The sequence below is a fragment of the Corvus hawaiiensis genome, chromosome 4 (assembly GCF_020740725.1).
Source record: "Corvus hawaiiensis isolate bCorHaw1 chromosome 4, bCorHaw1.pri.cur, whole genome shotgun sequence".
Taxonomy (NCBI): domain Eukaryota; kingdom Metazoa; phylum Chordata; class Aves; order Passeriformes; family Corvidae; genus Corvus; species Corvus hawaiiensis.
Genome location: NC_063216.1, coordinates 65,663,670 through 65,681,337, shown reverse-complemented (window position 1 = coordinate 65,681,337; position 17,668 = coordinate 65,663,670). Strand labels below are relative to the sequence as shown.

General features: G+C 44.5%; 1 protein-coding gene across 1 annotated transcript in view; it reads right to left on the bottom strand.

Moving 5' to 3' along the window:
- Nucleotides 1-4,433: 4,433 nt before the first annotated feature.
- LAMB1 (laminin subunit beta 1) overlaps nucleotides 4,434-17,668 on the bottom strand; it is a 42,117-nt gene continuing 28,882 nt past the window's right edge. Inside the window, exons 24-33 of the mRNA XM_048300519.1 lie at nucleotides 14,831-15,200; nucleotides 12,974-13,158; nucleotides 11,529-11,770; nucleotides 9,889-10,092; nucleotides 9,364-9,508; nucleotides 8,414-8,621; nucleotides 8,102-8,243; nucleotides 7,102-7,278; nucleotides 5,693-5,852; nucleotides 4,434-4,747 (exon numbers count right to left, since the gene is read on the bottom strand). Of these exons, the coding sequence (XP_048156476.1) occupies nucleotides 4,611-4,747; nucleotides 5,693-5,852; nucleotides 7,102-7,278; nucleotides 8,102-8,243; nucleotides 8,414-8,621; nucleotides 9,364-9,508; nucleotides 9,889-10,092; nucleotides 11,529-11,770; nucleotides 12,974-13,158; nucleotides 14,831-15,200 (1,970 nt within the window). The 3' untranslated portion in view covers nucleotides 4,434-4,610. The remainder of the gene's footprint in view (nucleotides 4,748-5,692; nucleotides 5,853-7,101; nucleotides 7,279-8,101; nucleotides 8,244-8,413; nucleotides 8,622-9,363; nucleotides 9,509-9,888; nucleotides 10,093-11,528; nucleotides 11,771-12,973; nucleotides 13,159-14,830; nucleotides 15,201-17,668) is intronic.

Below are 17,668 nucleotides of genomic sequence, written 5' to 3'. Positions count from 1 at the left end.
TAACAATGACTTGGTTTTGGGTATAGACAAGATGGTTTTATCTTTCTACTTTTCTTTATAGCTTCTTATTTAAGTATTGATCCATTATCTGTAGTGAGTGATGGAGATGTATGCCAACATTACCATAACAGTTAATCAGCAAAACACCAGTGATACTCTGCTTCATTGTGGTTTTTCTTAACTCCTACTTCAAATGTAGATGGGGTTAAACAACGACACTTCATTAAGCTTGTCACCATCTGATTCATGGATATGCTGGCTTAGTGAATTAATGTGGGTCTGCTTTCAGGTGTTAGTAGGAAACTGCTGAAGGGAAAGCAAAGGTGAGACAACAGGGTAGAAAAGCTCAATTCTTCCAATAGATCTTGGCATTTCAGAATCACTTCTAGTTTAACACAGGTAAATGTTAAGTGTTAATCATGTGATTTGCAAGTTCTTCCCAGAAGCCTTGCTTTTTCAGAAACTGCTTTATGCCCACTCCCTCCACCTTGGGAATACTTGTAGCAGTCTTAGCACAATTTACTCTTGAGGTTTATCAGTTAAAAATTCTTGTATCTCGTTTATGTTAAATGAAGTTTGAAAAGCCAGGGAACCTTACAAACAATAATACTACCAAGGCTGTACTGGAGACTATAGTTTTCCAGACACTTAAAAATCAAGGCCTTAAAATTGTTTTTGTTACTTCTCTCACTGTCATACCCATTCTAGTGAAGTGTACAAAAGAGTGTTTGTAAAAGTAAGATGAGCTGCTGAGCCACCTGTCAGTGGTTTCACAGCAGTTTTGCTTGAGTGCTGCCAAGTTGGCACACTTTTTAACAGCTGCTGAGTGTACTGGCAGTGAGTGGTGTGTGATGCTGCTGTGATGATCAGTTGCTTCAGTGTGGACTCTTTTGTTGTGGTGTTTGTAACCTCTGGAATTTTGGAGTAATTATTAATTTAATCATAATGCCCTTCATTTTGCTTAGGTGGTGCTGTATCCTGCCATAGTTGTCCTGAATTTGATTATGTTAGTCAAGGTTAGGTAAGGTGTCAATCAAAGAACATACACAGAATCCTGGGGTCAGAGTTAGCAGTCAGGATGTGCAAGCACATGTTGCAGTTTTGGGTGCTGACTTGTGTAGCTGATGAATGTTTGTAGCTGCAAATCAGTTTGTGCCATACTGTACAGCTCTCTGAAGGTGCACTGTAATGCAGATAACTTTGAGCTGAAGTTATGGTGAACTGGATGCTACTCTCACACATTATCTGTGTAAGTACAGGCTGTTGTTAAAGTTGTCCGTGTACAGCTCCTTAACTGATTCACATTACATGCCCTGTGAATTTTTGTAGTTCTTTCCCAGAAAGGCCTCATCTTCCTGAAATGTTTCTACACTAACGCATGCAGCATGAGGAACAAACCAGAGGAGCTTGAGGCTTTGTCCCAGTCCCATAGATTTGTCATCACTGGTGTAAGTGAAACCTGGTGGGATAAGTCCTGGGACTGGCATGCCTGTTGGATGGTGACGGGCTCTTCAGCCTGTCTCTTCAGCAGGGCAGAAGAGGCAGAGGGGTCGCACTGTACGTGATAGAAGGGTTAGAATGCTGGCAATGACACTATTAAGAGACTGGGTAAGAATCAAGGGGCAGACAAATAATGCAGATGTCATTGTGGGAGTCTGCTATAGACTTCCCAGCCAGGATGATGATGTGGACAAATTATTCTTTGAGGAGCTAAGGGATGCTTCCAAATCAACTGCCCTTGACCTTATGGGCGAACTTCAACTTGCCAGAAATTAACTGGGAGTATCACACCGGGGCCAGAAGATTCCTAAAAACCTGGATGACAACTTTATGGAACAGGTTCTAAGGGCGCTGACTTGGAAAAATGCCCTCCTTTATCTACTGCTTGTTAGCAGAGTAGATCTCCTAAGTAAAGTCGAGAGTGGCAGCCATCTTGGCCACAGCAACCATGAAGGGATCAAGTTTAAAATCCCTGGTGACAGGAGGAAAAGTGCCAGTAAAAACTCAGCTCTGGACAGGAGGAGAACAGAACTTCAGGCTGCTCAGGGAAAAGGCTTTCTCAGGTGCTGGGGTCTATCAGTGCTGGTCACTTTTTAAACATCAAAGGGCACAGGAACTGGCAATTCCCAAGTGTTGGAAGTCAAGCAGGTGAGGCAAAAGGCATGGCTGAACAGGAATCTTCTCTTGGAAACAAGATGAAAAAGGAAGGTGTATGCCTACTGGAAGCATGGTCAGGTGATGGGAAGAATACTGAGATGCTGCTGGCCACTGTAGGGAGAAAATTAATGTGGCCAAAGCTCAATTGGAGTTAAAGGTGCCAGAACTGAGGGGGTCAACAAAAGAGTATTTTCAAATATATTAATGGCAACAGGCAGTGGAAAAATAACGTTGTCACAACAGGGGCAGGGACAAGGCAGAGGTGTTTACATGATCTTTGCCTCTGTCGTCAATACAAGTGATGGACCAAGGGAGTCTCAGTGGCCTGAGCTGGAGGACCATGACTGCAAGAATGACTAACTCCCAGTTGACCCTGAATTATGCAGGATCTGCTGCTCCAGCTGCCTGCCTCCAAATCTATGGGACCTGAAGGGTACACCCAAGAATCCTCAAAGAGCTGCTGCTGTCATCACAAAAACTCTCTTGAATTTTTTGAGCAGTCTTGGGAATTTGGAGAGGTCCAGCTGACTGGAAGCTGGTGAACATTGTCCCTGATTTTCAAAAAGGGCAAGGACTCTAAAAACTACAGGCCTGTCAGTCTCACTTCAGTGCCTGGTAGAGTTAGATTATTCTGAGAGGTATCGAAAAACACCTGAAATTCAATGTAGTCATCAGTCAGAGCCAGCATGGCTTCATGTGAGGGAAGTCCTGCTTATCAAACCTGATTTCCTTTTATGAAGGAAATCAAGAGCAGCCAGTGGCTGTGATCTTTTTGTATTTAGTAAAGCTTTCAATACTGTCTCTCACAAGATCCTTCTGGACAAAATGTCCAGCACAGAGCTGTATAAACACACCACGTGATGGGTGAGCAACTGGCTCATGAGTTGGGCGCAAAGAGTTACAGTGAATGGGGTGACGGCAGACTGGGGACCTGTCACTAGTGGGGTTCCACAGGGCTCCCTTCTCAGCCCTGTGCTCTTCAACATCATCATGAATGACTTGGATGCAAGACTGGAAGGGATAATGAACAAGTTCAGAGATGATACAAAACTGCAAGAAGCTGTCAATTCCCTCAAAGGCAGAAAGGCCCTGCAGAGAGACCTTGACAAATTATAGAACTGGGCACCAACCAGATTAAGTTCAACAAGGGAAAGTGCCAGATTCTGCACCTGAATATGTGGACAGACTGGGGAATGAGATGATGGAAAGCAGCACTGTGGACAGGGACGGGGGGTCCTGGTCAATGGAAAGCTGAACCTGAGTCAGCAGTGCCCTGGCAGCCAGGCAGGCCAACCATGTCCTGAGGCCATCAGGCACAGCATCTGAACCCAGGCAAGGGAGGGGCTTGTCCGGCTCTGCTCTGCACTGGGGCAGCCTCACCTCGAGTTCTGGGGGCAGTTTTGGGCACCACGATATAAAAAAGACATTAAACTGTTAGAGAGTGTCCAAAGGAGGGCAACAAAGACAGTGAAGGGCCTTGAGGAGAAGCCATATGAGGAACGACTGAGGTCACTTGGTCTGTTCAGCTTGGAGGAGACGGAGGGGAGACCTCATTGCAGTTACAACTTCCTCTTGAGGGAAGAGGAGGGGCAGGAACCAATCTCTTCTCTGTGGTGACCACTGACAGGACCCAAGGGAGTGGCCTGAAGCTGTGTCAGGGGAGGTTTATGTTGGATATTAGAAAAAGGTTCTTCCCCCAGAGGATGGTTGGGCACTGGAACAGCTCCCCAGGGCAGCGGTCACAGCACCAGCCTGACAGAGTTCAAGAAGCGTTTGGACAATGCTCTTGGGCACATGGGGTGATGCTTGGGGCATCCTGTGGAGGGCCAGGAGTTGGACTTGATGACCCTTGTGGGCCCCTTCCCACTCTGCTTATTTTATGATTCCAAGCTTGGTTTATCATATAAATTTGGTGCATTCACACTTTCAGTGCTGACCTCTGTTTTCACTTTACATAGCAAGTGTTTCATAATCAGTGACATGAAACTGGTCTTATGCCTAAATGGGTATCATGCAGGGGGTAAACAATCCTTTTTGAGTACTGTGGCATAACTAACTACACATGGATAATATTTCTTCATTCCATGGTAATTTGGTCTGAGTCACCATCCTATATTTCATAGTAATAGGAACCCTTCTTTAGAATTACATAGTTCCAGCCAAGATTTTTATTAGATCTCTAACCAGTTTAAGAACAAGACTTGCTAAAGGATTAACTGATGTACCATTGCAGCTACTGAAAATAAGAAGGAACTTAATGAGTCATACTAGGTACATACAGTGATACAAAAGTACTGTTTATTTTCAACATCAAAAAGTTACTTGTCTTTGGTTCTGTGACTTTAAAGTCAATATAAAACCTGTTCACCTTATCAGGTCTTAGTGTAATGTCAAAAAGAACTAGTATAATACTTGTAAACCCCATCCTGAACACAAGCACTTCCTGTTCCTGTTCATAAGCAGGTGCTATAAACAGCAACCTTCTGGCTGATTGTCTGTAAGAGGGAGCGAACTGTCTCTTCCAGCTCCACCAACTGCTTGGCTTTGTCTTCCAGAACTTTTTGATTGTTTTCATATGTATTTTCCAAATCTGTAAGCAAAGGAAGGGGAAAACCAGCTTAATTCATGGTGTTTTAATGCAGTGAAATGTCAATCATTATAGTTATGGATAAACTACTATTCAAATTTATTTTTCTGTGGAAGACAATCTGATTGGGACCAAGAAGACCCCAAAAAACCCCAAACAAAACAAACAAATAGCAAAAAACCAAACAAAAAATCCCATAAAAACCCCAATGGCTGGAATGGCAACTTTTTGTTTCCTTAATATAGGGATGTAAAGGAACAAGGAAGTTATTTTCCAAAGGTGGAAATCTAAAAGTATACTTCGAGCATTAAAATAATTGTCATTCTTTGCTCTACGGTGGCTTTTACAGAATGGAGAAATGTTTTAGCTTATGATGATTAAGACCATTCAGCAAGTCACTGTAACTGTGCAGGAGTAGCAAAGAGGGGAAGAATGAGTTCCTGGCCTGGCAAAACCAGAAGGAAAACTTAGCTCTGCCCCTGGTACCAAGGGGCAGATTGCCTCTTCCTGGTTCAATCAACTTTCATTGTCAACAGTAAATGTTAAATAAATCTGTAAACTGGAACTCCTGTGTCCTGATTAGCTTTTGCTTTAACAGCTTTCCAGGGTGGGGTGGGGGGAGTACTGCTTGAAGATGGGGGTCTTGCTGGAACAGATGAGTCCTCAGCCTAAGCAGAGTAGTTTTTGCTCCTTGCCTGTGGTGGTTCTGGGAACAGTGAGAGGTGCCATGCCAGAAGTTTGTGTCTCACCTGTAAGTTTCAGCTTATTTTATAGATATCTTTGATTCAAAAGACTGTATTGTATCCATAAGAATAAGGAAAGCAGATCATGCCTCAGTAACAAGTAAGTACCTTTTCTTTTCCCCTTCTGCTGATGAATAGCTGGTTTAACAGTGTGAAATTGCTTCATGTTCTAAGGTGCCAAATTACCTCCTCAGAACAGCCTTACCTTTGAGCAGCTGAAGTTTGCTGTTTGCTTGAGCCAACAAGGCTTTAGCTTCATCCTGCAGCACGCCTGCTTTCCTCCTGGCCTCAGCCGACTCCTCTGTCTTCTTGGCAATGAGCTCTTCCACGGTTCTGTACTTGCCGCTCAGCTCGCTGTTGAGTACCTGTTCCAAATTCAAGCACAAGATGGAGCCCGTGCGAAGCCAATACAGGGGGAGTTGGCATTTCCTCCCTCTGTCCTTTACTGATCCGGGTGCAAGGAGACACTTCGCTGGGAGCTCAGTTAACGAAAGCAGAACCAGTGTGAGGGTATATTCTACTTCTTGTCCAAGACTAAGAGCTGGGGTGAAGAATCATCGGTTACTCTTTTGCAGATCTGTGGCTGTTTTACAGCTTCAATACTGGCACTTGGCAGAGATTTATGGGATTCAGTTACAGGGTTCTGTAACTAATGGAAGCCAGGGCCCCTAGTACAGGTGGAAAGCTACACATGGCACTGCTCCTGGCTGAGTGGGGAGGAATACCCTTGCTACCCTTTCAGTAAGAAGGACAGAACTAGCTGCCGTTGGTGTTGGTGAAGGTGCTGGAGAAGTTGTGAGCTTGGTTTCTCAGCTGTGCTTTTTGTTATGGGGTTAAGATTAAGAAGTCCTATGGCCCAACTAAATTCAACCATTAAGCAAGACAACAAACCATAGCAGCACTGGAATTCTCTTGTGGTTACTTGACAGCACCTGAAATACTACTTAGTGTTTGGATATTGTTGAGTTGATGGATAATGCAGCTCTCCTGTTAGAAAATGGGTCTCTGGAGACTGGGGGGCTAACTACAGACAAGAGATGGGAGCAATGAAACTTCTTTGGCAGACTGGTCAACTGTTTCGTTAATGAACATTCTTTTGCTATTACAAAATTGTGTAGCAAACATTGGGAGCAATGCCATATGTTCACAGAGAAAATCTTGCCTCTCTGATATTTAGCAATTACTTCAGTTTTATGTTAAAATAATTATTTTTCCTGTTGCTTAATTCTGTATATGCCGAATTCTGGTTAGTTTGTCCTGAACCTATCGCTGTCTTAGAATCGTAAATACACAAGTGGGAAAAAAAATTACCAGTCCTCCTATGACAGATAGTAAAGCTGAGGAACAGAAACCTATCTACGAAAGGCTGACAGTGTGACAGGTTTCCCACAGCTATTTCAGAACCTGAAAACTTCTCAATACATCCCTCTCTCTCAGGGTCTGATACCACACTAAAAAGTAGATATCTTTGGTAAGAGCATAAATGTTGGAGTAATTTTTACCCCCAAAATATGAACAATAAATGATGGATCACATGTATTCACTGATGTCCCTTTAGCCAAACCTGGGGGAGTTTTGCTGGCTTCTCCTTAGGATTGTTCCTGAGCTTCTCACCTTTTTAACTTCTTCAGCATTTTGTTTTGCACTAGTAATTTTGTCTTCTATATTTCCCACATTCTCTGAATTTGTAGCAGCCTTTTGCCTAAGGTCTTCAACACTCTTCTCTAGCTCAAACAGACGTAAGGTAGCATTGTTCAGTGTTTCTGCAGATGCTGCATTTTCAGATTCAATCTAAGAGAAAGAAGGATGAGAGACTTTCAAAAGACACTGGATATAATACTAAACTTTCTCCATAAACCCTGCTCAACTACGGAGTTTGTGTCCATAGATCTGAGTTAAAGACGGTGTTTTAGTTTTGCTAAAAATGGCCCATTGCGGTCAGGGTGAAAAAGCTCACTGCTTGAGAACAGTACATATGGGGCTGCAAAAGCATTAAGGAATATGGTTTAAAAGTATTTGATTGCATTATACATGCAAGAGTTGATTAATCCACTGACAAAACTTCAGACATTTGACTCCATCATGTGATAACAGACTTGTGAAACTTCTAAACTGACCAAGCTTCATAAGTATAGATAGCACTGTGGTCTCATGAGGGCTTTGAGATGAAATCTGAAAATACTTTATCTGACAAGACTTGGCACTTCAATCCAGCATTTGTTTAGTTTAGTCTGGTGCTGCAGTGGTGGATGACACTGAGCATACAAATACACAACCTTTGGGGCTTGCCAGGGGTCTTGTCAGACCTGCTGTGTTAGAGGGCAACAGTCCTGCTCATTGAACTTGGTTGGTGCAGGATACAGGGTGAGAAAAGCCTTTTGGTGGTTTTTTTTGTTGTTGTCTAGTTGGGTTTGTTCATGAGCAAATAGTCCCCTAGCATCTGTCACACTCACTCAAAAGTTGATGTGAAGGCAGGAATGGTTTAGATACATTTTAACTGCAGTCTTTGCTTTGCACTACCCAAGAGCTTTCCTTAGACAGGTTTACATCTGTTTAAAAGCACCAGACTTGGTGCTGTTTCTATTATCTTAAGAAATACTCATGAAGAACTCACTGAAGTCAGCAGGTCTTGAGTTCCTTTAATATCTTCATCAGCTTGTTTGATGGCTTTTTCAGCTGCATTTTGAGCTTTTTCAGCTTCTTCCAGTGCTGCTTTCACCATGTCTGCGGTGACTTTAACATCTGTTGCACCTTTGCTGTGGAGCAAGACTCTGTTAATGCTAAAAATGCTCTTACTTTGGAACTGGAAAAAGAACATATGCTGCACCGGGCTGGTTTTGCCCCTTACTGAAGGAATGAGAAGTTACATCAGGGAAAAGTTAAACTGCGTTTTCTGACACAATAAGATGGAAACAGGGATGCCTACCTCGCTTTTTTAGCTTCCTCCAGTAGCATTTCTGCTCTGGCAATGTCTCCAGCGCTCTGCTGCAGAATGACCTCAACATCAGAAAGGCTTTCTACACGCTCACGAATATCTTCTGTCAGGGCTTGCAGCTGCTGGGGAGTGCTTGGCATCTCCATGTTCAGCACTTCATTAGCCACTGCCTCAATGCTATCCAGGTCAGCACTGTCTTCTAGCAGATGGACACAAATGACAAAGAAGTGAGTAAAAGCTTCCTTCTGTCACATCTCAGCTCTCAAATTCTTGTTCAGCTGCTTCCTTAAGAAGGAAAATAATGGAAGACTTCCTCCCCAGATTTATGGAAAATCAAGGTGTTAAAATTACTTCCCAAGGGGAGACTTCCCTCTCAGGAGAGGCCCAGCAGGTGTATAGGCCCTGCTGGCATAGCTCTCTTGGAAGCCATTCGAAGATGTTGATGCTCAGCTGCACCATGCTTGGGGGGACCCGAGCCCACAGGAAACAAAACCAACAGCTGCATGTAGATGCATCTGTGCTCCCAGCATAGTCAGCCCTGAGCAAACAGGCATGGAATGGGCTGCTGGTGAACAAGGCTCTTATTTAACCTTTACCTGCTTTCTTACAGAGAGAGAAACACTCCGTTTCTGACTTCCTTTGCCTTAAATACTACTTTGTCTTTCTAGCCAGAACTTACAGACATACTTGGCCAAGTACAGCAGTACAACAGCCTCAGCTGAAATGCACACAAGAACATGTCACAGTTTGCTCTCACTTTCTTATTATCTTGGTTTTCTCTTAGTTTTCCTGTTTCCAGATTTCATCATACACACTGTCTGTATGGCGGAGGTGGGGAGAAGGATGACAACGATTGCACTAACCCTTGCAAGATAATGCAGATGTAAAGCTAGTTTTTACAAACCCAGAATTAAAATACAATTAAAATGTAAGGTTCTTACGCATTAGGAAGTCTCTAATCTGTTTAATAAGATTTCTCAGATCTTCATTGCTTCTGTCCACTTGTTCTTTTGTAGCATTGGTTTTGAGCAAAACTGCTTGTGCATTTTGTTTTGCTTCATCTGCTCTCTGTTTTGCCTCAGAAACCTAAAGAGAGGAAAATGGAAGGCTTGCTTTCTTATCTTCTTATGCTTTAGGGCTTGTTTTAAAACAATTCATCTGGAGTCAGAAGCAATAGTAACATGGAATGCTTTTTCTCATAAAACTCACAGAACACTTGGAAGCTGGCCCTGATCCATACCACCAGTGCTAGTTTAAACAACTCAGACTGATGTTTAGTTATACATGAAGCTTCACTTAAGCAAGCCCCCTTTCTGAGGATATTTACAAGCATGATGAAGTTACACAACTCAAAAGAAGTATTTTCTGCAGAAAACCAGCACATACTTTGCCAATTAGTGTCTGTGTTACAACAGAATGATTTTTTTTTCTTTTTTACTATCTTAACAATTGATTTGGCATATTACCATTCTGGAGAGTTGCTCAACTTCTGCTAACGCACTGAGGATGTCTCTGTCAAAATCCATAGCCTTCTGCCAGGCATTGTGAGCTACAGTCACCAGCCCGGCACAGCTGGGGCCTCCACACTTCTTCTTTCCTTCATCCGTTCGACAGCTCAAACCCCCGCACTCGGACTCGGCGCAGGAGGCTCCCGGAGCAGTGCCACACGTCTGCAGGGACACAGGAGACAAGGGAAGCAGTCACAGCCTGATTTCCATTGCTAGGCTGCATGGGGGCTGCAGTAGGACACTATTCTACCACAAAATTTCAGAGCAAACTTTTTTTCTTAAGAAGTGAAACTATTTCCATCAGCAACATTGCCCTGAAAATTATCCACGACTTGGTCAATTGTTTGATAACGAAGGAGATGATTTAACCAGAGGGAAAATTATTTTCCTCATTCTTGTGAGGTTCTTTTACCTTTTCATGCCCCCCCCTCTTTTTGCCAAATCACAGTCACTATCTGAGGTTTTGCAGCCAAAAAACCTCCCTGGAAAAACCTAGGGCCTGAGCCAAGTTAGCTGCAGCTGTCTCCTGTGAAGTGTAAATGAGTCCCTCTTACCTGTTTGGCATGTAACCCAGCAGTAGCTAGAAAGCAGAAAGATGTGTGTGTGTCTCATGATTACACCTCCAAGCAACTCAGTATTTACTGCCTTGATAAACATCTACCCCAGATTTTCAGGCCCCAAGAACAGTCAGGGCAGGAATGTAGGGGAAGAGAAACTAAACAAAAAGATGCCTCTTTCTTCCCTCCAGAGAAAAAAGGAGGGCTGAGGGAGTGGGAGGGATGACTAGTTGTAAAGGACAAGGGACAATCAGTGTGTGAAAATTCACTCCTACCACAGGCCTGGCCTGCCCAGGGGAGTTAATGAGCAGTGTCCTGCAGCCTGCCTTCACCCGGGGTTGTTCAGGGATTGTTCACTGAATGCAGCTGGCCAACTTCAAAGAGAAACTGAGGGAACACCCAGCCTCTCCCAAGAAAAAGCCACCCTTAATCATATTTACAGATGAGCAGGCACTCTCAACAGAGAAAATGCCCTTTTGACTTCAGCTCCCTGTAAATTCTGCTTTGTCTGGAGCAGGAGGATGAGCTTGGGGTGATGCTGAGACCTGCTGGGGTGAGCAGAAGCGCTGCATGGCCAGGCGCTGTACAGGTACAGAGCGTACCCTACAGAGCTGCAGAAGGGAAGAGGGGAGCTAGGGAAAGCAAGCACTGAACTCGAGATAGGCTTAAGAGGATGGCTCTCAGCCCAGCAGATTTGTCACACTTTTCTGCACGTGGGAACTCCATCCCTAGAAAAGAACATTAGGTTAGGACAGGGGTGATGCAAAAACAGGTGCTCTGCTGGGGCTGGGAAGAGTAGGAGGAAGACCAACATGAAAGGCTGGTCTTTGAAAGCCAGTAGTCTCAGAGCCCACCACTTAAACAGCCCAGTTCTAGCCCATAAAACCGGGGGGTTGCTCAACCAAGCAAGGCGCATTTTTCATGAGCCAACTGCCTATCTCACACTGTCTCGCCCTCCGCTTCCTCCCCGCCTGCTGCTTCGTCACAAACCCAGCTCTGGTTCTGCTGTGGGTTCTACCCCAGCGATTCTCAGCCGTGTACCTTCTCAGCCACCTCGGAGAGATCCAGGCTCTGCAGCTTGCCAGCGAGTTCATCCAGAAGGCGCGACTGCTCCTCTTGTTTAGCCCTGAACTGAGCCTCCTTCTCATTGATTAAGTCTTCCACTTCCTGCCGCGTTTGTGCTGACAGCTCCACGGCGCTATCGAGATGAACAGTGGAGGCATTGACCCTCTCCTCTGCCTCCAGGGACATCTGGAAATACTTGGTGATACTATCCAAGGCTCCTGCAGAAATCAGAGGGAGCTGATGAGAACTCTGTTAAGTAACCCGAAATAATGTATATTATAGATGTTAGTAATGTGTATTATAGATGTTAGTAGATGACACATCGGGGTTAGCGATACATCACATTAAATGAAACGCTGGCCTTGGAAGCTGCGTTCAGTGCCATTGCAAGGATGACAGAATTCAGCCTGTTGTAGAAAAAAAGGTTGCTTTTTTGCTTGGTGTGTCAAGCTGGACTTTGAAGTTAAGCCTTTCTCTGACCCTAGTGACTGAATTCTGCTTGCCCAAAGGGCAAAAGGAGATATGGCCTTTTAGGGTTTTTAGGGGAACAGTCTGTCTTCTAAGGATTCCCTCATCCCATTAATTCTTGTTACTTGTCCTGGGATGTCTGGCTTATGGAGTCACTGCTTGGAAACTGGTTAGAGCCTTCCTAAGAAACAACTACTTGATGAAAGATGCTGATTTATGGAACTGTTGATTTTGGACAACTCCTGGAAAGGCCTTGTGTGGGTGTGAGGGACTCTATGGGGGTGGCTATACTCTGCACCTTGGGGTAGCTTTCCTTTGCAGAATGCCAAAAGTCAGGGACTCCCCTGTTGTACATACTACTCGCCTCACTCTGCAATATCCCATGTTCACTGGAAACAATCTCAGACTTCCTGCAAACCAGGAAATTTGTAAGAAAAATTAGAAAAATACTTTCTTTGAAGTCAGCTTTCCAAATAACTTGGTGACATTCCTCTTTCTCCAGCAAATTTTGATTCTTGGCCCATTTCAGTGTGCCAATGGACATGCAAGGCTTGGGTGGCTCAGAAGAACTGGGCCCTTTACCATGAGCTCTCTTTTTTCAACCAGAAACAGCAATTTTACAGACTGAGGGGAGCAAGGGGGATGTCCAAGTGTACTTTGAAGTCTGTGGTGCACTTTCTGCTGTTGTGTCTCATCTACAATGATGGTAGCACAACACCTTAAGATGATTCTGTGCCCCAAGAATTTGAGCCAGCATTGCAATGTGCAGAGGAAGAGACAGGGTGAGGGGGCAAAAATTCCTGCTGCATCAGCAACTCTGCTAATGCACAGAAGAACCTGTCCCTGAGGAACTGTTTTACTGCAAGTTAGAAGATTAATCTGGTACTTAAACCCATGCACTAATTAAATCTTTGGACATCCTGCTGCCTTCTCCCTCTCCCTGTGACACTTACCCCGAACATCAGAGATCTTGATGAACTCTAGCTGCTCTGCAAGTTCTTTCACGACGTGGTCAAGACTTTTGGCATCTGTCTCCAGCGCGCTCAGGTCAGTGTCTGTGCTATTGCTCTTTGCTGCTAAGGCTGATAAGTTTTCTTCTATGTCAGCTATCTTAACTGTAACATCTGCTGTCAGCTTTCTGAAAAACAGGCACAGGACTCAACAAGGGGAGAAGGAAGGGTCATATGTCTCATATGTCACTGAAGAGTGGTGGCTAGAGATGTACCCATCTTCTCCCATGGCAGGACCTGTCCTCCCTCAGTGGAGCTCCAAGTGATTTGTAACAACATGCCTACCTTCAATACTGTTTTGTTTCCTTTATTACACAAAACTACTTTTTAATCTACAGCACATTTGAAAACCCAAAGCACCAAATCGCTCAGAGAACAGCTGCTTTGTGTAAGATTAACTGGAGGCAGATTCCAGAGGACTGGTGTAATGCTCTTGTATCATGGCAACTGCATAGGTCAGAGTTGACTACTATGATCCATACATAATTTGCTTCCCATCCCACACAGCTCAAATGTAGTTTTGATTACTACGAGCTCATCGGACAGATCTGAACTTCAGGAAGCAGGAAGGGGGGAGGCTTAGTTTTAACACAGTGGATTCCTTAAACTCTCTGTAAAGATCCCTCCTCACCAGGGCTATGAAGGAAAACCTCCTGCTCTAAGCATTCACTCAGTGAGCCATGGAGCAGGCTTTAGCTAGTGGGATAACCCTAAAAGGAAAAGCAACTGAATATTACATGTCAAGGCTGCTGTGGAACAGAAGTGGGCATAGGAAGCTACTCCCATCCATGGTGATCTCATCAAGCCCAGCATTTCCTCATTCTAAAAGAATCAAGGCAGTATTTAAGATCTAAGATCAATTTACATCTCTCTCAATAGCCCAATAGCCTGCTGTTTGCCAGGACTCCTCCAAAGCCCAGTACTTTTCAATACAGCCAGAGAGGAGCAAGAACAGATACACATAAGGTATGTTAGGGAAAAGCAGCTCCTCAGCTGCTCTGGCCTCCCTTAATACACACAGAGCCCAAAAGCAGCAGCAATCCCCAGCTCTCCAGCAGGAGGGATGGGAGCTGTAGGACACAAACTATTCCTAATTGAGACATTCGTGGTTTAATCCTCGGCCCTTTGCTTTGTGCAGTTCCCTTTACAATGCACAAGCAAGCTGGAGCAGTTGCAGACAGGGCTAGAAAGCCTCTGTAATCCTACTTAATGTTAGACTGCCCCATCACTAGACTACCATCTTTTGTATGCTTAGCCCTAAAAAAAAAAAATACAAGGCTTCCACCCTGAGAAAAATGGAAACAATCCCTGTTATAAATCTGATGCTTTCCCCCCACACGTGCTCAGAGTTCAGAAAGGAGCCCAAGTTTCCAACTCATCAGCTACATGCGGAAATCCAGGAATTTAATCTCTCCCACTCTTTATTCTCTCACATAATAGCTGTGTTTGTCCTTTGCCCCGGGGCAGCGCAAGGCAAGCATGAGTGGCTCTGTGGTAATTAGCTGCCTGAAGAGCAGGGGGGGCAGGACAACCCCAGCCCAGCACGTGGCAGCTGCGCTGCTCCTGCCTGCCCCGGCCAGGTTTCTGCTCGCTCCCGGGATGGACACTCACTGCCAGTGCTGAGCACGGCGAGGTGCTCCAGCAGCCCAGGAGCACAGCATCCTTGCCCAGCCAGAGGAGCGGAGCCAGAGCGCCCTCAGCCCAGCATGGGGACATCAGTCACTCAAGTAAATCTCAGCTCACTGGAACTCCCACTCCTTCCCATGACAGACTCATCCATGTAACTACAAGTGTACTCACTCTGCTTCCTCGAAGAGATTCCCAATGTTCTTCAGGGGCTCGGCTGCTGGATTTTGAGCGACGATGGTTTTAATTTCCGTGAGCTTCTCCTCCAGCGTGTTGAGCGTCTGCTGGTATGGGCCAGTGACTCCAGTGATTTTGAGCGTATTAGCCCTGTCCAAGAACTGCTGGGTCCTATTAGCCAGCTCGCTGATGATCACGTCCCAGAGGGCAAAGCACTGGTGGCACGGCACACAGTCGGGGAAGAAGCCTGAGTAGCCCCGGGAGCACTTGTCACAGTGCAGCCCTTCCACCCCTTCACTGCAGATGCACTGCCCAGTGGCACGGTCGCACTGTGGGGTCTGGATGCCATGAGGGTTGCAATCGCATGCTGGGAGGAGAAAAAGGCACATGTGAAGGCCATGGAGAGGGAAATGACTGTGATATTGGCAGGGTGGAAAAAAAATCAGTTATAATAAAGTGGCGAAATGAATACAGACATAGTCAGTGTCTGAATTATAAAAAGCTAATTATGGATGTATCGCTTGTGTATGGGGGAAGCAAGTGTGAGTGAGAAAGAGGAGAGAGATAGGGAAATAACTCTAGGGGAGACCAGGATTTGCATATCTCAGAAATAGGAACAATAATGAAGCAGGGATGGACACCACTTGTGGCAATGTTCAGATGTCAACTGGATAGCAAGAGAAAACAAAGATCCCAGTTTCACTCCTGCAATGAAGAGTGAGTAGAGCAAGGCTCTCGGGACAGGAAAAGAAATGGCAGGCAGGCACATAGATAGCAGAGGGTTTAAGAGCAAACCATGAGTGAAAAAGGAAAATTGATTTAGGAACAACCATTTACTGTCTCCTCCAGCACAGGAGTAACAGTCAACTGAGTTCCAAGAACAGGACAAATCTATGGAGCAAAAGCCCTTGTGAGATCTTCTAGGCAGAGGTACAGGCTCAGAACATGCTCCTGCCACAGACAGTGGGAAAACATTCACAACACACATTGAGGAGTCTGGCACTGGGCTGACATTTTGGGTATACAGAAAATCAGAAAAGATCTGGCAGTGACAAGTGGAATAGAACAAAGAATGTGGTCATGGGCAGCCCTGCCTGAGGTCTTAACGACCAAGAGCCTACATGCTGTTTGTCACCCTCAAGTGGGAATGAGGACATTTAACAGATGTGTGTATATATATATATATAAATTATTTCACACTTCAAGCACCAACTTGGGAGTTAGTATTCACTCCTTCCTGAAATGCACTTCTTTGGCACTAACCCACCACAGAGAGAAGTTACTCAATTAACTTAGTGATGCACTGTCACTGCTGAAAGCACAGACATGCTTTGTATGCAATAATGCTATCAGGAGAAGCATTTCCATGCTGCCACTTGACCTCCTTAATTACACAGGAGCCAGCAGCAGCAGAGGACACCACCAACATGCAAAGCTTTTAATAAAGAGACAGCAGCAAACAACAAAAAGACAGGCTTTGAAAATATGCACATCATCTACCTACCATTATAGCAGAGTGCACCCGAAGCAGGTCAAGCACATGTTCCCTAAACAGGAAAAGAACTGGCATACCTGATAAAACCCCTCACTTACACATCCATTTACCAGGCGTTCTCAAAGGAGGTAAATGGCTCAAAAAGGCCCATAAATCAATTCAAACACCCAAAGCAAATGCCCCCTTGAAAACAGGGCAAAACACAAAGCCGTTTTCAAGACTGGACATTGTTTGCTTCAATGCCAGAACACAGTGGTGGTCTTCAGTTCAAAAGTTACACGAAGAGCCTCATCAGAACAAATCACTCCTCCACAAAACGACTTTCTTGTGCAATGTGAATATGATAGGCAAGAGACAAAAATAACTTCTGCTGCCTGCACAATTGAGCAAAATGGTCCTTTGTTCTTTGAATTATACCCTGACACAAGAGATTGTTTTTACTTTACATCGAAAGTGCTTAAGTAGTCAACTCACCATGGAATATGTTCCCTGCAGGCAAACCGTTGAGTTCCTGTTTGAAGGTCAGTTAACCCTTCTGTCAACTAATAAGGCCCTTGGTATAATGATGAATTGTCCAAATTCCTCTGTATAGAAAGAAGCTAAATGGCATGTGGTTTTTCTCAAAGATCCTGAGGTCTGATCAAGTTACATGAATACTTGCTGCTGGCAAATCAGATCACTATATTTACTTGTGGATTTAAAAGGCTTAATGCAAAAAAAAAACCAACCTAACCCCACACTGGTAATTCTACTCCTGAATACCTGCATATTCGGGAAAAGCAGATGACATGGCTTTAGTAACCTTTACACGGCAAAGTGGATTCCAAAATCTCTGGAACCAGAAAATGCTAGGGAAGAAGAGAAAAGAATTTAGGTACTAACTTGTTTGCTAAGTGAAAACCCAAACTCTGCAGCTGCCTGTGAGGGGATGATAAGAGCAAAGAAGTAATTTATTCTAAATGCAGCACAACAGTTGGAAGAATCATCACGTTTCCAGTCCTACCAAACTCCCAAACCGAGCTTTGCAGGACTGTGAGAAAACTGTACAAGGCAACTGGAAACATTACTGTGGGTTATTTCTCCATTTTAGGATTTTCTATCAAGCCCAGAAGCAGGCAATCCTGGCTTTGAATTACCTCAGTCCCCTGAATGAAATGTATATAAAATGGCTTTCAAAAGTGCTGGTTTCATACTTGCTCTTCCTTTTCTTCATGATCCTCCCAAGAGATTAACCATACACTGGACCACACCAGCTTTCAAACTCTAACCATCTCTAACACCTCTAGTGGATGAGTCCTGTATTTTGTGCCCTGGACACCACCACCAGGCCTTTTACATCC